At 24.7% G+C, this 15,040-nt stretch overlaps 2 protein-coding genes across 6 annotated transcripts; one reads left to right on the top strand and one right to left on the bottom strand.

Annotated features, from left to right (window-relative positions):
• Positions 1 to 1,934: 1,934 nt before the first annotated feature.
• Positions 1,935 to 3,519, bottom strand: LOC122855885. Of its 2 annotated transcripts, none has more exons than XM_044157561.1 (4): positions 3,421 to 3,519; positions 3,044 to 3,233; positions 2,660 to 2,806; positions 1,935 to 2,593 (listed from the first exon to the last, which is right to left on the bottom strand). In XM_044157561.1, the coding sequence occupies exons 2-4, from the start codon at positions 3,209 to 3,211 to the stop codon at positions 1,940 to 1,942; spliced, it is 969 nt and encodes a 322-aa protein (XP_044013496.1). In that variant the 5' UTR covers positions 3,212 to 3,233; positions 3,421 to 3,519; the 3' UTR covers positions 1,935 to 1,939. The 2 variants fall into 2 exon arrangements, with proteins under 2 accessions (XP_044013496.1, XP_044013495.1); XM_044157560.1 differs by having other exon boundaries at positions 3,326 to 3,460.
• A 700-nt stretch (positions 3,520 to 4,219) lies between these two features.
• Positions 4,220 to 13,283, top strand: LOC122855884 (serine/threonine-protein phosphatase 2A 56 kDa regulatory subunit gamma isoform-like). Of its 4 annotated transcripts, none has more exons than XM_044157558.1 (10): positions 4,220 to 5,132; positions 5,301 to 5,360; positions 8,406 to 8,583; positions 10,057 to 10,259; positions 10,331 to 10,402; positions 10,493 to 10,815; positions 10,883 to 11,216; positions 11,288 to 11,506; positions 11,570 to 11,791; positions 11,876 to 13,283. In XM_044157558.1, exons 1-10 carry the CDS (start codon positions 5,130 to 5,132, stop codon positions 12,023 to 12,025), a joined length of 1,764 nt encoding a protein of 587 aa, XP_044013493.1. In that variant the 5' UTR covers positions 4,220 to 5,129; the 3' UTR covers positions 12,026 to 13,283. The 4 variants fall into 4 exon arrangements, with proteins under 4 accessions (XP_044013493.1, XP_044013491.1, XP_044013492.1 ...); XM_044157556.1 differs by having other exon boundaries at positions 8,403 to 8,583; XM_044157557.1 differs by lacking the exons at positions 4,220 to 5,132; positions 5,301 to 5,360 and adding an exon at positions 8,016 to 8,119 and having other exon boundaries at positions 8,403 to 8,583.
• The last annotated feature ends 1,757 nt before the right edge of the window (positions 13,284 to 15,040 follow it).

Below are 15,040 nucleotides of genomic sequence, written 5' to 3'. Positions count from 1 at the left end.
AAAAAATCATACGTTCAGATGAAAGTCCAACAATTTGTATTTTATAATAGCATCGCGTGATTTTTTTCAGTATTTCAGGTAAAATTGTGTCAATAGTTTTTAAATTACAATTTAAAGTCCAAATTTATTTAGAACAAAAGTTATCATATGTTACCAACGTGTTCGCCACGTTATGTTTATAACAGCAATTTATAAAAAATATTTATCTTATTTATTTTAATTAATAAAAATTTTAAAGGAATATTTTTTTATATGAAAATTATATTTTTATTGGCAAAAAAAAAGACGAAGAAAACATGAATATTTTCTCTGTTAATCAATTTAAAAAAAAAGACGGAAAAGAGGCAACGAAAATATGGATATTTATTGAAAATGATTCATCACCAAGTCCAGGATAATTTTATATCAAAAAAAAAAAAAAAAATGATAAATGTTATGATGACTTGACTGAGTGAAGGAAACGGTGACGAAAAAAAAATTATACATAATCCAATAAAACAAAGAACCGAGTATACAGTTTTACCGAACAAAATAATTTAATAATTATTTTATTTAAATAATAATATTATTACAGAATAATAGTGCAAAAAAAAAAAAAAAAAAAAAAACGAAACGAAAACAAATCATATACACATTTGCTCATTTTGAATTTTAATTCATATACAATATGCCTTCAAATATAAAATTAAATTTCAATTATTTATTACGCAAAATTTTTATTTTTAATTCAAGTTTTAAGTATTGAAAATTCACTGATAATATTTTCTATCTCTCAGAGAGAAGTCTCCGAAATGTTATTCAGCATTCTCCACGGTATTTCTTCTGTTCCATTTTCAGATATTAAAACAGGCTCAATAAGTGTACAGACTTCAAATAAAATTGTCAAAGTATCATTTGGCAAAAGTTTCATGGATTCATCAATGATACCACCGACAGATATTTTATTGATATACTCATTAGAATATGTATATTTTTTATCTTTATCTTGATTGATCAAGGAGACTGTAAAATTCTGTTTTCCAAATTTTCTTATGCTGTCAACAGTTATTTTAATACAAGCTGGCTCTGGATCATCATGACTCTCTGGTTTAACTGATTCAACTGTCAAGCCCCAGATGCCTACTGATTTGTTGCCAGATATAAGTTCAGGTGACATAAAAACAAAGCCATGTTTAAAATGCACTGTAAAATGTTCAATCGACCACTCGAATGCATCATTTTCTATTTTACTTGTTGTTCGAAATTTCGTAACGATATTATATTTTTCACCAAATTCTGACATATTTTTTACCACAAATTAACAATTTAAATAATTTTTTAGCTTATCACTGCGTGGAAGTATAAATAATTTTTTAAATAATATTAATATACCAACAGGGTGTGGCTGAAAATAATTGACAAACTTTTTCTCTTGTCTACTTGTTAGTTAAATGACAATGACACACTGGATCAGTTGGAGCTCAAGTGACACATGTTAAATATTGTTTCTATTTATTTCCTCAAACGTTGATATTTTTCCTACTTGAAATATTAAATAATAATTAATTTATCAATATATAAAAACAAATAAAATAATTCAAGTTATCATCAGCTTCGTATAGAAAAAAAAAAAATAACACAAATTTATTTTTCATGCTTTTTTTATTTATTTAAACATTAGTGTTGATTAGACATTTAAAAAAAATTTTTTTTTGTCTCATGCATAATGGCTTTATCGTTAAATTTAATTATTATAAAATAATAAAAAACCCCATTGTTTTCTTGATTAAAAAACGAAAAGAAAATTAAAGAAAAATGGATCAATAATTGAAAAAAAAAAAACAAAAGAAAAAACACACTTACAAGTTTCAAAATCAATAATTAGAAAAAAAAAAAACGAAAAAAAAGAAGAATCAAATTTTAAAAAATAATATCAAAGTTAAATTGTTGTTAATAAAGTTTAATAATTAATAACTTTTGCTGATGACCAAGCTGAAGAAACACCACGTGCTGATGATGTATCACCAGGTATTCTGGTCAAACTTTTAAATGAAGTTCCACGTCCAATAGCAGGAAATTGTTTTGCATCATTTTCAAAATGTTGTGTAACACGTCCAAGTCTTGGAAAATCATTATCAAATTTTTTTTCATTAGCTTTTTGATCATTCAATTTAATACTTTGTAAATTTTTAGCAATAATATTAATAGTGCTGTTATTATTGCTTTTTAATTGATTATCATGATGTGGATCTTCTTCAGCAATACTTGTTGTACTTGGTAAATTTTGTTGTGATGCCAAGACCATTTGTTTTCTGATTGCACCCATTGATAAATTTTCCAAAGACATTGTTTTCGATTCGGAAATTGGACGTCTCAATGGTTCATTTATTTGAAAAGCTGATCCACCAAGAGACGATGAAGATTTGTTGTTGTATTTTAACATTGAATGATGACGTGATGGTGGAACGACATTTGTAACTTCTAATTTAGCATGACGTTTACGTTCAGCTTCACGAAAAGCTTTTCTTTCACTTTTTGATGCAACAGCCAAATGTCGAAATACAGATTTATCCTCAATTGTTTTACTGGGATCGTAACCTGGTCCAACTCTTTTCTGTAAAATAAATAAATCAACACATGATTATTTTATGAAAAAAATTTCAATTCAAGTGGTACTTACAGTGTCCCAATTTTCATCACCAAAGTCAATATTTTTTCGTTCTTTCATGATGGTTTCCAATGAAAGTATACCAGCCAATGGTTTTTCATCAGTAGTGTAAGCGTATTCATGAACACTCTTTGCATCTGGACAAGTCTCAAGATGATGCTGATAATAAAAATATAAATGCAACATTAGTTAGATGATTAAACAGCGATACATCTTGATGAATGAATTATTTAAAAAGAAAATAATTAGCCAACTACTTGTTTGTTGAAGTAAAAACAATTCAAGTAATGTTCTTGATAAATAAAATCAACAAAAAACAAGTGGTACATTGGCTTGTGATGGAGATGAATAAAAAAAAAATAATCTATTTGTTTAAAAATAAAATTAAAAACTTACAGGAAAGACAATTGTGTCAACGATGTGTGTTATGTTGTATGGACACTTTGACTTCTTGGACATGTCATGTTGTCTTTCACATTTTAAAAGATGTGGTTGCATTCGGTGCTTCAATATTCTATGACTTTCATCAAGTGGACAAATCACGTATTGGCTGGCTGTTGGCATTTTGATGAGATTTAATTTTATCCTGAAAATTTTTTATCAAAAAAAAAAGAACACAGTTTAATTGATTGTTTGATTTTATAAGAATAATTGAAATAAAATTAATAATTAATTTACTTTTAATTAGTAAGATGAATTGATTAACAATTTGTTAATTTTTTAACAACTTTTTATTACAAATAAAAAACAAAGAACCAATTTTTTTTTAATACCGCAGTTTGTGGTGGCGGACGGCGGTTGGTGTTGCCTAGGCTGTGGACTTGCTTGAACTGGCATAAAAAATTAAATGAATCACACTAAGTCACCAAATCACACAAATGTAAACAAAAGCAACAAAGGGCCCTCTTTTTTTTCACGGAAAAAAAATATGAGACACTTGAAAGTTGAAAGAGAGCGAGAGAGATAAAAAAACATAACGGCCCAAATAAAAAATATTTTTTTTCTTTTTATATAATTTATTAATTAAAAAGCAAGTTGTTGTTGTTAATAAATAATTATTTATAATATTCAAAAAAAAAAAACACAACAAACAACCGAATAAAATATATATTTTCAATTTTAAAATTAATTTTTATATAAATAATTAGACAAAAACAATTTAACAAAAAAATAAAATAATGCCAAAATTTTAATTATTTAGTATTTATTAGTTTAATTATTTATAATTCTTATTAGATAAAAAAATACATAGGTACAATATTTTAATTTTTAATAATAAATTATTTATTTAATTTATAAATATTTAATAAAAAAAAAAACAACAACAAAAAAATTAAAATATATTTTTGCAATTAATTAAATTTAATTATTAAAAAAAAACTAATTATTCATTAAATTTTAATTATTTATTTTTCATTAGACAATTACAAAAATATATAAAAATTTCTCATTCAAATTTCCCGCGGTTATAAATAAATCGTTCAATTAAAACTCCAACGACAATTGAAAATCCACCTAAAATATATATTTTTTTTTAAATTTTTTTTTAACTCAAATGCAAACTGTGTGTGTGTGTGCATGTGTGTGTGTTAAGTGTTGGTATGGCTGCCAACTCGTTTTTATTACAAAATATATTTCTAAAAAAAAATTTCAATAAACAATTATTAATAACAATTAAAATTAAAAAAAAAAAAAAAATATCCGTCCGTAAAGTGTCTGTGTAAAAACAAAATAAAAAAAAGGATTAAAATTAAAAAAAATATGAGCAATAAATAAAAAAAAAAAATAACCGAATAAATCCAAAAAACAATATTAATATACAAATTAATTATTACAAAAATGAAATAATAATAACAATATAAATTAAATAATGTTAAGTAGCCAGAAAAATAACAAGGTGCATATGATAAAATTAAGAATGTGTTTTATTTAGTTGCTCTCATTGTGATTGCAAATATAAATACACACAAAATTAATATATATTTTGAATATTAATTCTCTCTCTTTCTTGACAATATTGACAATAATTTTTTTACTCTCTCGTGCTCTCTTAAACCCCCTCTGAGAGGGTAACAAGAGGAAGAGACGGAGGCGGCGGCGACCGACGGCGGCGATTCTAAAGCGGAAGAGAAAAAAAAAGTTATAAAAAATTGAAAAAAAAAATACAAAAAAAGAGGGCCTCTAGAGAGGAAATCGGAGAGAGGAAGAGGGAAACGACACACAATCCTAGCGGTCTCTCATCTTTATACACACACAATATTATCTATACACGTTTAAAAAAAAAAAAGAAAAAAAAATCAACGTAATATTTGATTACCCGTTTACCCGTGTTAAAAATGGGTCCCAGTGTTGGTGTCAATATATCAAAATAATTAACAATAATAAACCAGTAGTTTTATATTTATTTTTTTAAAAATATTATTATTATTTATAATAATTAGTTTACCTTCAATCAACAAACTCACATAGACACATCCACATAATGGTATTGTTAAATTCTTTACAACTTGTTTTTTTTTTTTTCCAACAATCATTCAATTTTTAAATATTCAATTAGCTATTTATTGAGTGTATTGATATTTAATTATTTAATTTTATTGTTAATGAATAACTTGGTTTATTATTAAATTAATTAATTGCTCATAATTTCTAGGATGCTGCTAAGAGCAAAGAAAAATCAAAGGATGGCAAGGATCCAGATACTGCTGATGAGGTGAGATAATTAATTTAATTAATAAACTAAATAATTAAATAATTTGTTTATTAGTTGAATTATTATTTACTATTATTGTTAATTTGCTTGTTGAATTTTTTAAACTGTCAATTGCTTCAACAAGTTGTACGGTTTTTAAAAATTATATTTGTGTACAGTACAATTATTGGAGTTGTTATTTAAATAATTATACTGATAATAATTTATTTATTTATAAAAAAATTGTTTGCAGTATATTGACAGGAGGATTGTTTATTTATATCATTATTTTATCGCTGTGATTTTTGAGGTTAGGGTTTGTTTTGACAAGCCAATGTCGGTCTTGTCAGTTTCTTTCGTTTATTTATTTATTTTTTTCGAATTGACAATTAATTAATATGCCTAATAATTATAAATAATTGTCAATTATATTTAGGTTTATTTATTTTTAGATTTATTTGATTTATGGTGAATTTAATTATTTAAAATTTAATACAGTTTTAAGTTTTGCGGTAATAATATTGAGAATGTATATTGTAAATAATTGTTGTTGTTGTTTTTGTTGTTATCACAGTTAGTTGCATAATAAAGTTGTTGAAGTAATGGCTTGTCATAATTGTAGATGCTCACAAATGACTGCAAATATTATCAGTTGAATTTAATCTCCAATAATTTATTCAATACGAGCAACGTTATCAATCGAGTTGAAAAAAAGATTAATTAATTAATCAAAAGTTATATTAAAAGTTTCAAATTATTCATGTGAGATATCAGCACAGTCGCGAATTCAAATGGAATTTTATTGACCAAGAGTAAACAATAAAAACAAATAGAATAAAATAATATTTTTACAGTTAAAAAATACCATATTTATATTTTTAATAACAATATTATTTTTTTTTTTTAGTAAACAGTGATAATCCTGATGATAAACTTAATAAATAAATCTATAAATAAATATTAATCTGATATAATAAATAAACAAATAATATATTCCAACTCAAATCGAAACTAAATAGAAAAATTTCGATTGAAAAAATAATAGCAAGAAATATGAACGAGTGTTTGACTGAAAATCATCCCCCACTTGATCAGTTTGAATTGAAAAAATAAAAAAAAAATGCGACGAGTCTATTTTGAGTATTTTGCAGATAGAAAGCATGCCAATAATATATGCCATTGCATGCCAACCCACCCACGTCTCAGATTCTTCAATTTTTTTTTTTTACATTGAACCATACTCGTATTTATCATAAAAAAAAAAAATAAAAACAAATAATGATAATTGTAAACACAATGATTTATCCATCAAAAATATGATATTAAATTTTTAATTTTTTACATTTAACTACTAATTATTAATGATTAGCAAACGTTGTAAATAATAGAAAAAAAATATGAAGAATATAAAGAGTTTCGATGAAATTAAAAAACAAATAATTGCTGTGATTAGCTCGTACAATAATTCATGAATTTGAATAACACTTGATATGTAATCATTCAATCTGATTGTTCCAGCATATAATAAAAAAAAAAAAAAAAATCATCTACGTGTATAATTTTTTTTTTTTATCAAGTATCATCTTTGACATACTACGCAATTCTTCATCTCAGGGACAATTTGACTACAACAATTTAAAATAGCATTGTTTAAAAAAAAATTATCAAACAGTTAATTTGTTTATTATTTTATTTTATTAATTGTCAATAATTATATCATCGTGTAAATAGCTTGATACAAAAAAAAAAGGAAAAAGGAATATTTATATAAATGAGAACATAAAAATCACTGCAAAAATTAAATATATTTTTGATCCAGGTTAAATCGATTAGATAGTTTTTCAAGTGATATTAATAAATATAAAAAAAAAATATATATGTATTTAAAATAAATGTAAGTTTGTATGTGTATTCATCGAGAATAATATTGTCCAACGATACAACGACAACGAAAGTCGGCTGATGTTGAATAGTCTCCGGTAAAAAAAAATTTTTTCATTACGGATATAATGACAAACGCGTCGTCAACAGCGTGCCACTGGCCGATTGCTCGCCAAACCGTGTCGCAAGTAATTCGATTCTCGGTCACGAGCGTGATTGTCATTTTTATAATTGACCAGTGCCACTTGACGACCTTGTATCAAGACCACGACAATAATAATCATCATCATCAACATCAATATCAACAACAACATTGACATCATCATCATCAACATCAACAACAACATCATCATCTTCATCATTCACATCAACATCATCATGATAAATAATTAATACAACGACAGTTGTTGTTTAAACATCATCAAATACGCAACAATTATTTCTACCGGGTACAACGATCTTGATCACAATCACAAAAATAATAATAACAACAACAATCACGCGGTGGTCTTGTTAACTCATTTGTTAACGATTAACACTGACATTATATTATTATTTTATTTTTATTTTTATACGCGAGTGTTAATATCTTTTTACTCAACAATATTATTGTTTTTTTAATTTGTTTTTTATTTTTATTCTATTTTTAGTTTAAATTTTTGTATGGAAGTTGATAGTTTTATTGGTAAATTTAAAAAAATATACTGCTCATTTGAAATGATAAATCATTGTTGGATTAAAAAAAAAAAAAAATCAATAAATTATTTTTAATTTAGGTTTATTGATTTTTTTAAAAAAGAAATTTATTTTTCTGTGTTGTTGATCAAGTGAAGTTTATGCAAAATAAGAAAATGCAAACATTTACTAATCTTGCATTTGGAAATGTCTTCAAAAAAAAGGCACGTGTTTATAATTATTAATGAAGAAAAATATAAATATTTATAATTAATTTTAATTATTTATATTTGGACTTTATATTTTTTTGATTTATTTTAATTTTCAATTTTTTTATCATTTGTAATCTTTTTAAGTGACGCTAGTGATTGATAAGATAAATCAATGATTATACGTGTAAATTTACGCATAAAATTTAACAAAAAAAAAGGATTGTTAATTTAATTTATAAAAATTAACACAGATTGATGATATAATTTTTATAAATTTTTTATTGGCTTTTTTTAGCAGCAGAATAACAAAGCCGCAGGTGGATCACCGGGTGGTAGTACACCACCACCACCAACGTTGATAAACAAAATCAAGTATCAAGCAGGTGGTCCTGTTATCAAAAAAGACAAACGTCAAAGCAGCTCAAGATTCAACATTACCAAGAATCGTGAACTGGCTAAATTGCCATGTTTAAACGGTGAGTTTTTTTTTTCGAAAAAGAAAAACCAAACAAAAACAATTATTATCTCCACGTGTCAATTAAAAAATCATTGTCAATTAAAAAACATTCATAGACATTCAATTAAATAACATAAATAAAATTTATATTTATCAATAATATCAATGGAAATAATTTTAATTGAATTGATAATTATTTCGATTTGATTAATGACGAAACCGACGAAACAAAATTTCATTGTGATAGATAATTCGATTGGGGCTTTCATCCCTGTCCTTTGTCAATGTTTTTACGTAACTTGATAATAAATAAAAAAAATAAACGTTTAAATAATACCATCAACAAATTCCCAGTTGGTAGATTAATGTTGGTGTTATTTCAACATGAATATATATTTTCTACCTACGTCAGAGAATATCGATTATAAGAACATGGGGTCGCGCAGACGCCGGATGTATATTTCGTTTTATTTTCTGGTCCCTGGCCTCGGTTCTTCAAGTAAACAGTTACCCCAAAAGTCTGCTATCGTTATTACTACTTGAATTTTAATTATTTTTTATTTTTTACTACTATATTTATAATAATATATAATTGTGTATGTCTTTTTAAAATTTATAACAAAACGTAAATTTACTTGACCAAGATTATTATCATATCAATATTCAAAGTGACCAATACTTTTGTTATTTTTACTCTTTATTTAAATAAAACAATATCAATTGTTATTGTGGCTCAATAATAAACAACGATTATTTATAATAAATATATTTTTTTATTTGAAAATTCATTGATTTTTATTTTGAATAATATAATCAATGCAAATAAACATTTGGCATTTTCCACGCTCAACAAATAATTGACAAATGTCCAATCGATATTCAAGTGAAAATGGCACTTTGACGTTTTGTTGGCAACCTTGAGTGTTGCGTTATATTGGCGATATTATTTGTGGTTTAACTTGATTAAATATTAAAAATAAAAATTATAATTAAAAAAACGACGAAACTTGTTAATCAAAAGAAACAAAATTGTCTTGTTTATATTTATATATTTTTTTTTCATTGTTAAATTGGTAAAGTTGAAATACAAAAATAAAAAAAACTTAGGGTTTGTTTGGTTGAATGAATTATTGAATAACAAAAAGGTCATTGACCGACAGAGAATTTTAAAAAAAAGTAATATTCCAACACGATGGTTCATGTTGGTGGTGGTATGAATCCCTCAGTGGGTAGTGGTTTACCTAAAAGTCCAAGTTTTCATCAGGGTCTTGCATATGCTGCTGTGTTACCTCATGATATGAATAATAAACAACGTCAACCTATTTCTGCTCTTCAATATCAACCACTTCAATCATTACTTCTTGGTAAAATTCAACTAACAAAAACAATTAAACTAACAATCAATTTTATATATTTTTTTTCATTAAATAATTTCTTTGTTTTCTTTGATATTTATTATTGATTGACTCTTTTTTTCTCCTTTTTTTTGCAGAAGCTCAACAGCCAAATGAAAGAGAAGAGCTTTTTATACAAAAGCTTCGACAATGCTGTGTTTTATTTGATTTTGAAGCTGATCCATTGTCTGATTTAAAATGGAAAGAGGTAAAACGTGGTGCATTAATGGAAATGGTTGATTATGTTACTAAAAATAAAGGTGTTATTACTGAATTGATTTATCCAGAAGCTGTTAATATGGTAAATTATTATATAAATAATTAATTGCATTAAAAAAAAAAAAGATGAAAGCTAATTTGTTATTTCTTTAGTTTGCAGTTAATTTATTTCGAACTCTTCCACCATCATCAAATCCAAATGGTGCTGAATTTGATCCTGAAGAGGTTGTTTAAATTATTTAATAATTATTTTATAAATTAATAATTTAATTGTCTTGTTTATAATGACGATTTTTGTTTCATTTAATTTTTAAGGATGAGCCAACATTGGAGGCAGCATGGCCACATCTTCAGCTTGTCTATGAATTTTTTCTTCGACTTCTTGAATCACCAGATTTTCAACCATCAATTGCAAAACGTTATATTGATCATAAATTTGTTTTACAATTACTGGAGCTATTTGACTCTGAGGATCCAAGAGAAAGAGATTTTCTCAAGACAACATTACACAGAATTTATGGAAAATTTCTTGGTCTTCGTGCTTATATAAGAAAACAAATAAATAATGTATTTTATAGATTTATCTATGAAACAGAACATCACAATGGTATCTCAGAATTATTGGAAATACTTGGAAGGTAATTAATAAAATAATTATTTAATAAAAAAATAAATTAATAAAATGTTTTTTTTTTATTTTAACAGTATTATCAATGGTTTTGCTCTTCCATTAAAAGAAGAACATAAAATTTTTTTATTAAAAGTACTACTACCATTACATAAAGCAAAATCATTATCTGTTTATCATCCACAACTTGCTTATTGTGTTGTACAATTTTTGGAAAAAGATCCAAGTCTTACTGAGCCAGTTATTAAAAATTTACTTAAATTTTGGCCAAAAACTCATTCACCCAAGGAAGTTATGTTTTTAAATGAACTTGAAGAAATACTTGATGTCATTGAACCAGCTGAATTTCAAAAAATAATGGATCCATTATTTAGACAGCTAGCTAAATGTGTATCATCACCACATTTTCAGGTATAAAAATAAAAAACACAAACAAAGTTAAAACAAAATCAATAATCAATAATTTATATATTTTCTTAAAGGTTGCTGAAAGAACACTTTATTACTGGAATAATGAGTACATAATGTCTTTAATTTCTGATAATTATTCTTCAATTTTGCCAATAATGTATCCTGCATTGTATAAAAATTCACGTAATCATTGGAACAAAACAATTCATGGATTAATTTACAATGCATTAAAACGTTTAATGGAAATGAATCAAAAAGTATTTGATGAATGTACCCAACAATATACACAGGTAATTAATATTTATAAAAATTTATCAATTTATTTAATAATTAATTAATTGAATAAAATTTAGGATCGACAAAAAGAAAAACGATTAGTTAAAGATCGAGATGAAGCATGGAATCGTGTAGAAACATTGGCAATGAAACATCCAAATTACAATATAGTTCCACATGGAAGTCAAAATAATTTGAATAATTCAACAATGACACTTGACAGTCCACCATTAGATGATGATGGTGAAAATGATACTGTTCCTTTGACACTGGAAAAAATTGAAGCCAAGGCAAATGAGGTATTAATATTATTTTATATTTATCAAACATTGATTTATTGATAAATAATAAATTATAAATATGTAATATTTTTATTTAAACAGGCTAAGAAAATAACAAATGTCAACAAAGTTAAACCACTTTTACGAAGAAAAAGTGAATTACCACAAGATTCATATACAATGCGTGCATTATCTGATCATAAACGTGCTGATGAATACCTTGAAACACCACCAGATCCGAATAATTGCTAGTCCCTGTCTAATTAACTTCCGATATATCCTTTATTTTGATGCTTAAAAAAAGATAATAAAAAATTTACATAATATGGATCGAGGAATCGCATCTATCGAGGCAGGGCCTCATCAAAAAAACATAAAAAAAAAGAGGCCGGCAAATTTTACTATTCATTCGGATGCAGGTTATCTATTTCTATATATTTTTTTTTTTCTTTTTTCATTTTCTCGAGTGTAATAATAATCTAAAAATAAATAAGCAAAAAAACATATTAAAATATACAAAAAATAAATACAATAATGTTTATTATAAATATAATTTTTTTCATTAGTAAATGTCGGAAGTTTTTAAAAAAATAATAAAACGGTGCAAATTATGATGGTTAAGTATGTTTGGAAATTTCGAACAACAAGACTAAATGTATAGCGTTTTTTTTTTCATTTTTTTTTTGCCACGATTGTGACAAACAATGCAATGTGTTTAGTAAGACAATTTTTTTTTATATATATAAATAAAATGGGGTTGTTTAAAATAAATTCAATTTAAAAAAAACATAAAAAAAAAATTCAGTCTTATTATTTTTTTGGTAATTAAAATTAAAATTTAATTAATAAATAAAATATATACATTTGTTGAATTATTAAATTCAATTTTATAAATGAATAATAAAAAAAAAATTTATATTTTTATTTTATTAAAATAATAATGATATATTTGGTATTGATATTGCCAAAATTTAATTTGGGTTAGCCAATCGACTGCCTCTCGTGTCGAGCACTCTCCAAAGGTGCCAAGAGCCATGCTTGACATTTATAAATAAAAAAATATTAAATAGCTATATGCATCAGATGACTGAATGAATTTAAACAAAATATTAATTACGAAATTTATGTATTGTCGGACCGAATTACGTTAAACATGCCTTTTGTTAAAAAAAAAAAAAAAATTTAATCAAATAAACGCCAATTGAGCAATCTTTTTTTTAATTAAAAAAAAAAAAAACAAAATTATATAGTAATAATAATAATAACATTAATAATAAGCATATTATAGTTGAAGAAAAAAAAAAAAAAAACATTGGACAAGTAGATATGTGTGCTTGAAGCTGAAAAAATAAAATAAAAATTTTCAAATCTTGTAATTAATAAAAATGCTTTTATGTTATTTTTTTTCGAAATTTTCTTCTGGAAAAATTGAATAGTTATTTGGGCGAATGGATGAGACATTTGAAGTTAAAAAAAAAAAAAAAAAACTAATAAATTTTTACAAGTCTTTGCTCTGCTGGCAGGCTGTTAAAATATACCTTGTTGAAAATAAATATATGATTGAAATGGGAAAGCTATAATGTTTAATAAAAATAATTCAGCATGTATATTATGATTAAAATAACAAGCCAATAAGTTATCCAAATTATTTAAAGATAAATCAGAACGGCTAGTTTTTTTGTTTTTTTTTTTAATCGAAAATATTTAGTGTAAATTGTACAACGTTTATTATAATTACTCTTGCACGTATTGCGGTCGTTGGTTGATATTAACGCATGCTATAATCATCCACACATACACAAAAAAAAAATCAAATTAAAAGAGTAATGTTAATTTTAAATGAAACCCTATTAATTCATACTCACACACGAAAATAAGTTTAAATAATTTTTCATGTAAATTATAATCGATTGTTAGTTTTATTTTATTTTTTTTTTTTAAATTGAAACGAAAAAAAATTAAACAGTTTTTTTTTTTTTTAATGCTTACGTGCTTTTCATCGCTATGTGTATAACATTTTTATTGAAAACGAAAATTTTGTATAGCAAATGAAGAATGAAAAGTTCTGATAATATAATGATAATAAAAAGAAATTAAACATAAAAAAAAAAAAACAGATTAATAAAATTTTGTAATGATTATTTTGTTTTCATTTGTAGAAATGGAATATGGGTATTGATTCATCAGCTATCAAATGATACGAATGAAAATTATTGTAAATGCATTGATAAAATTTGAAAAATCTACTCCTTATTATCATGTAAATTTTTGCAACCATTCTTCTTGACCTTCAATTACTATAGAAAAAAACCATCATTGAAATCAAAAAAATGACTAGTGCAAATAGTGTTATTTGGCTTGAAAAATTTATAACTCCGGAAAAAAATTAATTTCTCGAAACTTTTTGTACCTAAATATTCGGAAATCCTTCCCTTTGTTATCCTGTAAATTTCTGAGACAATTCTTCGAACCGTTTGATTACTAGAAATAGAATAACATAGAAATCGAAAAAAAATGACATAGTTCATACAGTGCTATTTGTGCCTCAAGTGATTAGAATGTGAACAAGTTATTATCTTGTGAATTTTTAAAATAATTAGTATTTCAGTTTTATAGCTGGTAAAGAAATAACATCAAAATCTTTCAAGTAATTACTTTTTGGTAAGTTATATAGTTTAAAATTAAATATTTGGCAAATGTTCCAGAAAAAAAATTAGATGATTTTTTTGTAGCTTATTGACATAATACTAAAAAAATGATTTATTACTCTATCTAACAAAAATACTCACTAGAATTATAGATTTATGTTTGTTATATAGCAAAAATAATAAACAATTTGCAATATTTATTTTTTTCTACTGCTCGTAAGAATAATTAAATTATTGATTTTCAAGGTTTTATCACAAGTTAAATCTATATAAATAAATCAATGCAATACAGCATAAGTACAAAAAAAAATAAAATTATTTCACTAAGTGCATTGATAATTTTTTATATTAAAAATTAAATATTTAATAATTATACGTATGCATGCAAAGCATAATGCAAATAAAGCCATTAGTAACGACATTATATTGTCAGTTGTCGTTTCAAGCTGAAAATAAAAACACACAGTGAAAATGAAACTAAAAGTTCGAATCAAATTATTTGTATTAATTATTTTTGTGTCACTGATTTCTGCAGATTACATTAGTGATCAATTAAAAAAGGTACCAAGGTATTTCTGGTACAAGTACTGGATCAATTGTTGATCTTTGTGTATAACCA

Source organism: Aphidius gifuensis, linkage group LG4, assembly GCF_014905175.1.
Source record: "Aphidius gifuensis isolate YNYX2018 linkage group LG4, ASM1490517v1, whole genome shotgun sequence".
NCBI lineage: Eukaryota > Metazoa > Arthropoda > Insecta > Hymenoptera > Braconidae > Aphidius > Aphidius gifuensis.
The sequence above is the reverse complement of the archived record's forward strand: the minus strand, read 5'-3'. Positions and strand labels throughout refer to the sequence as shown.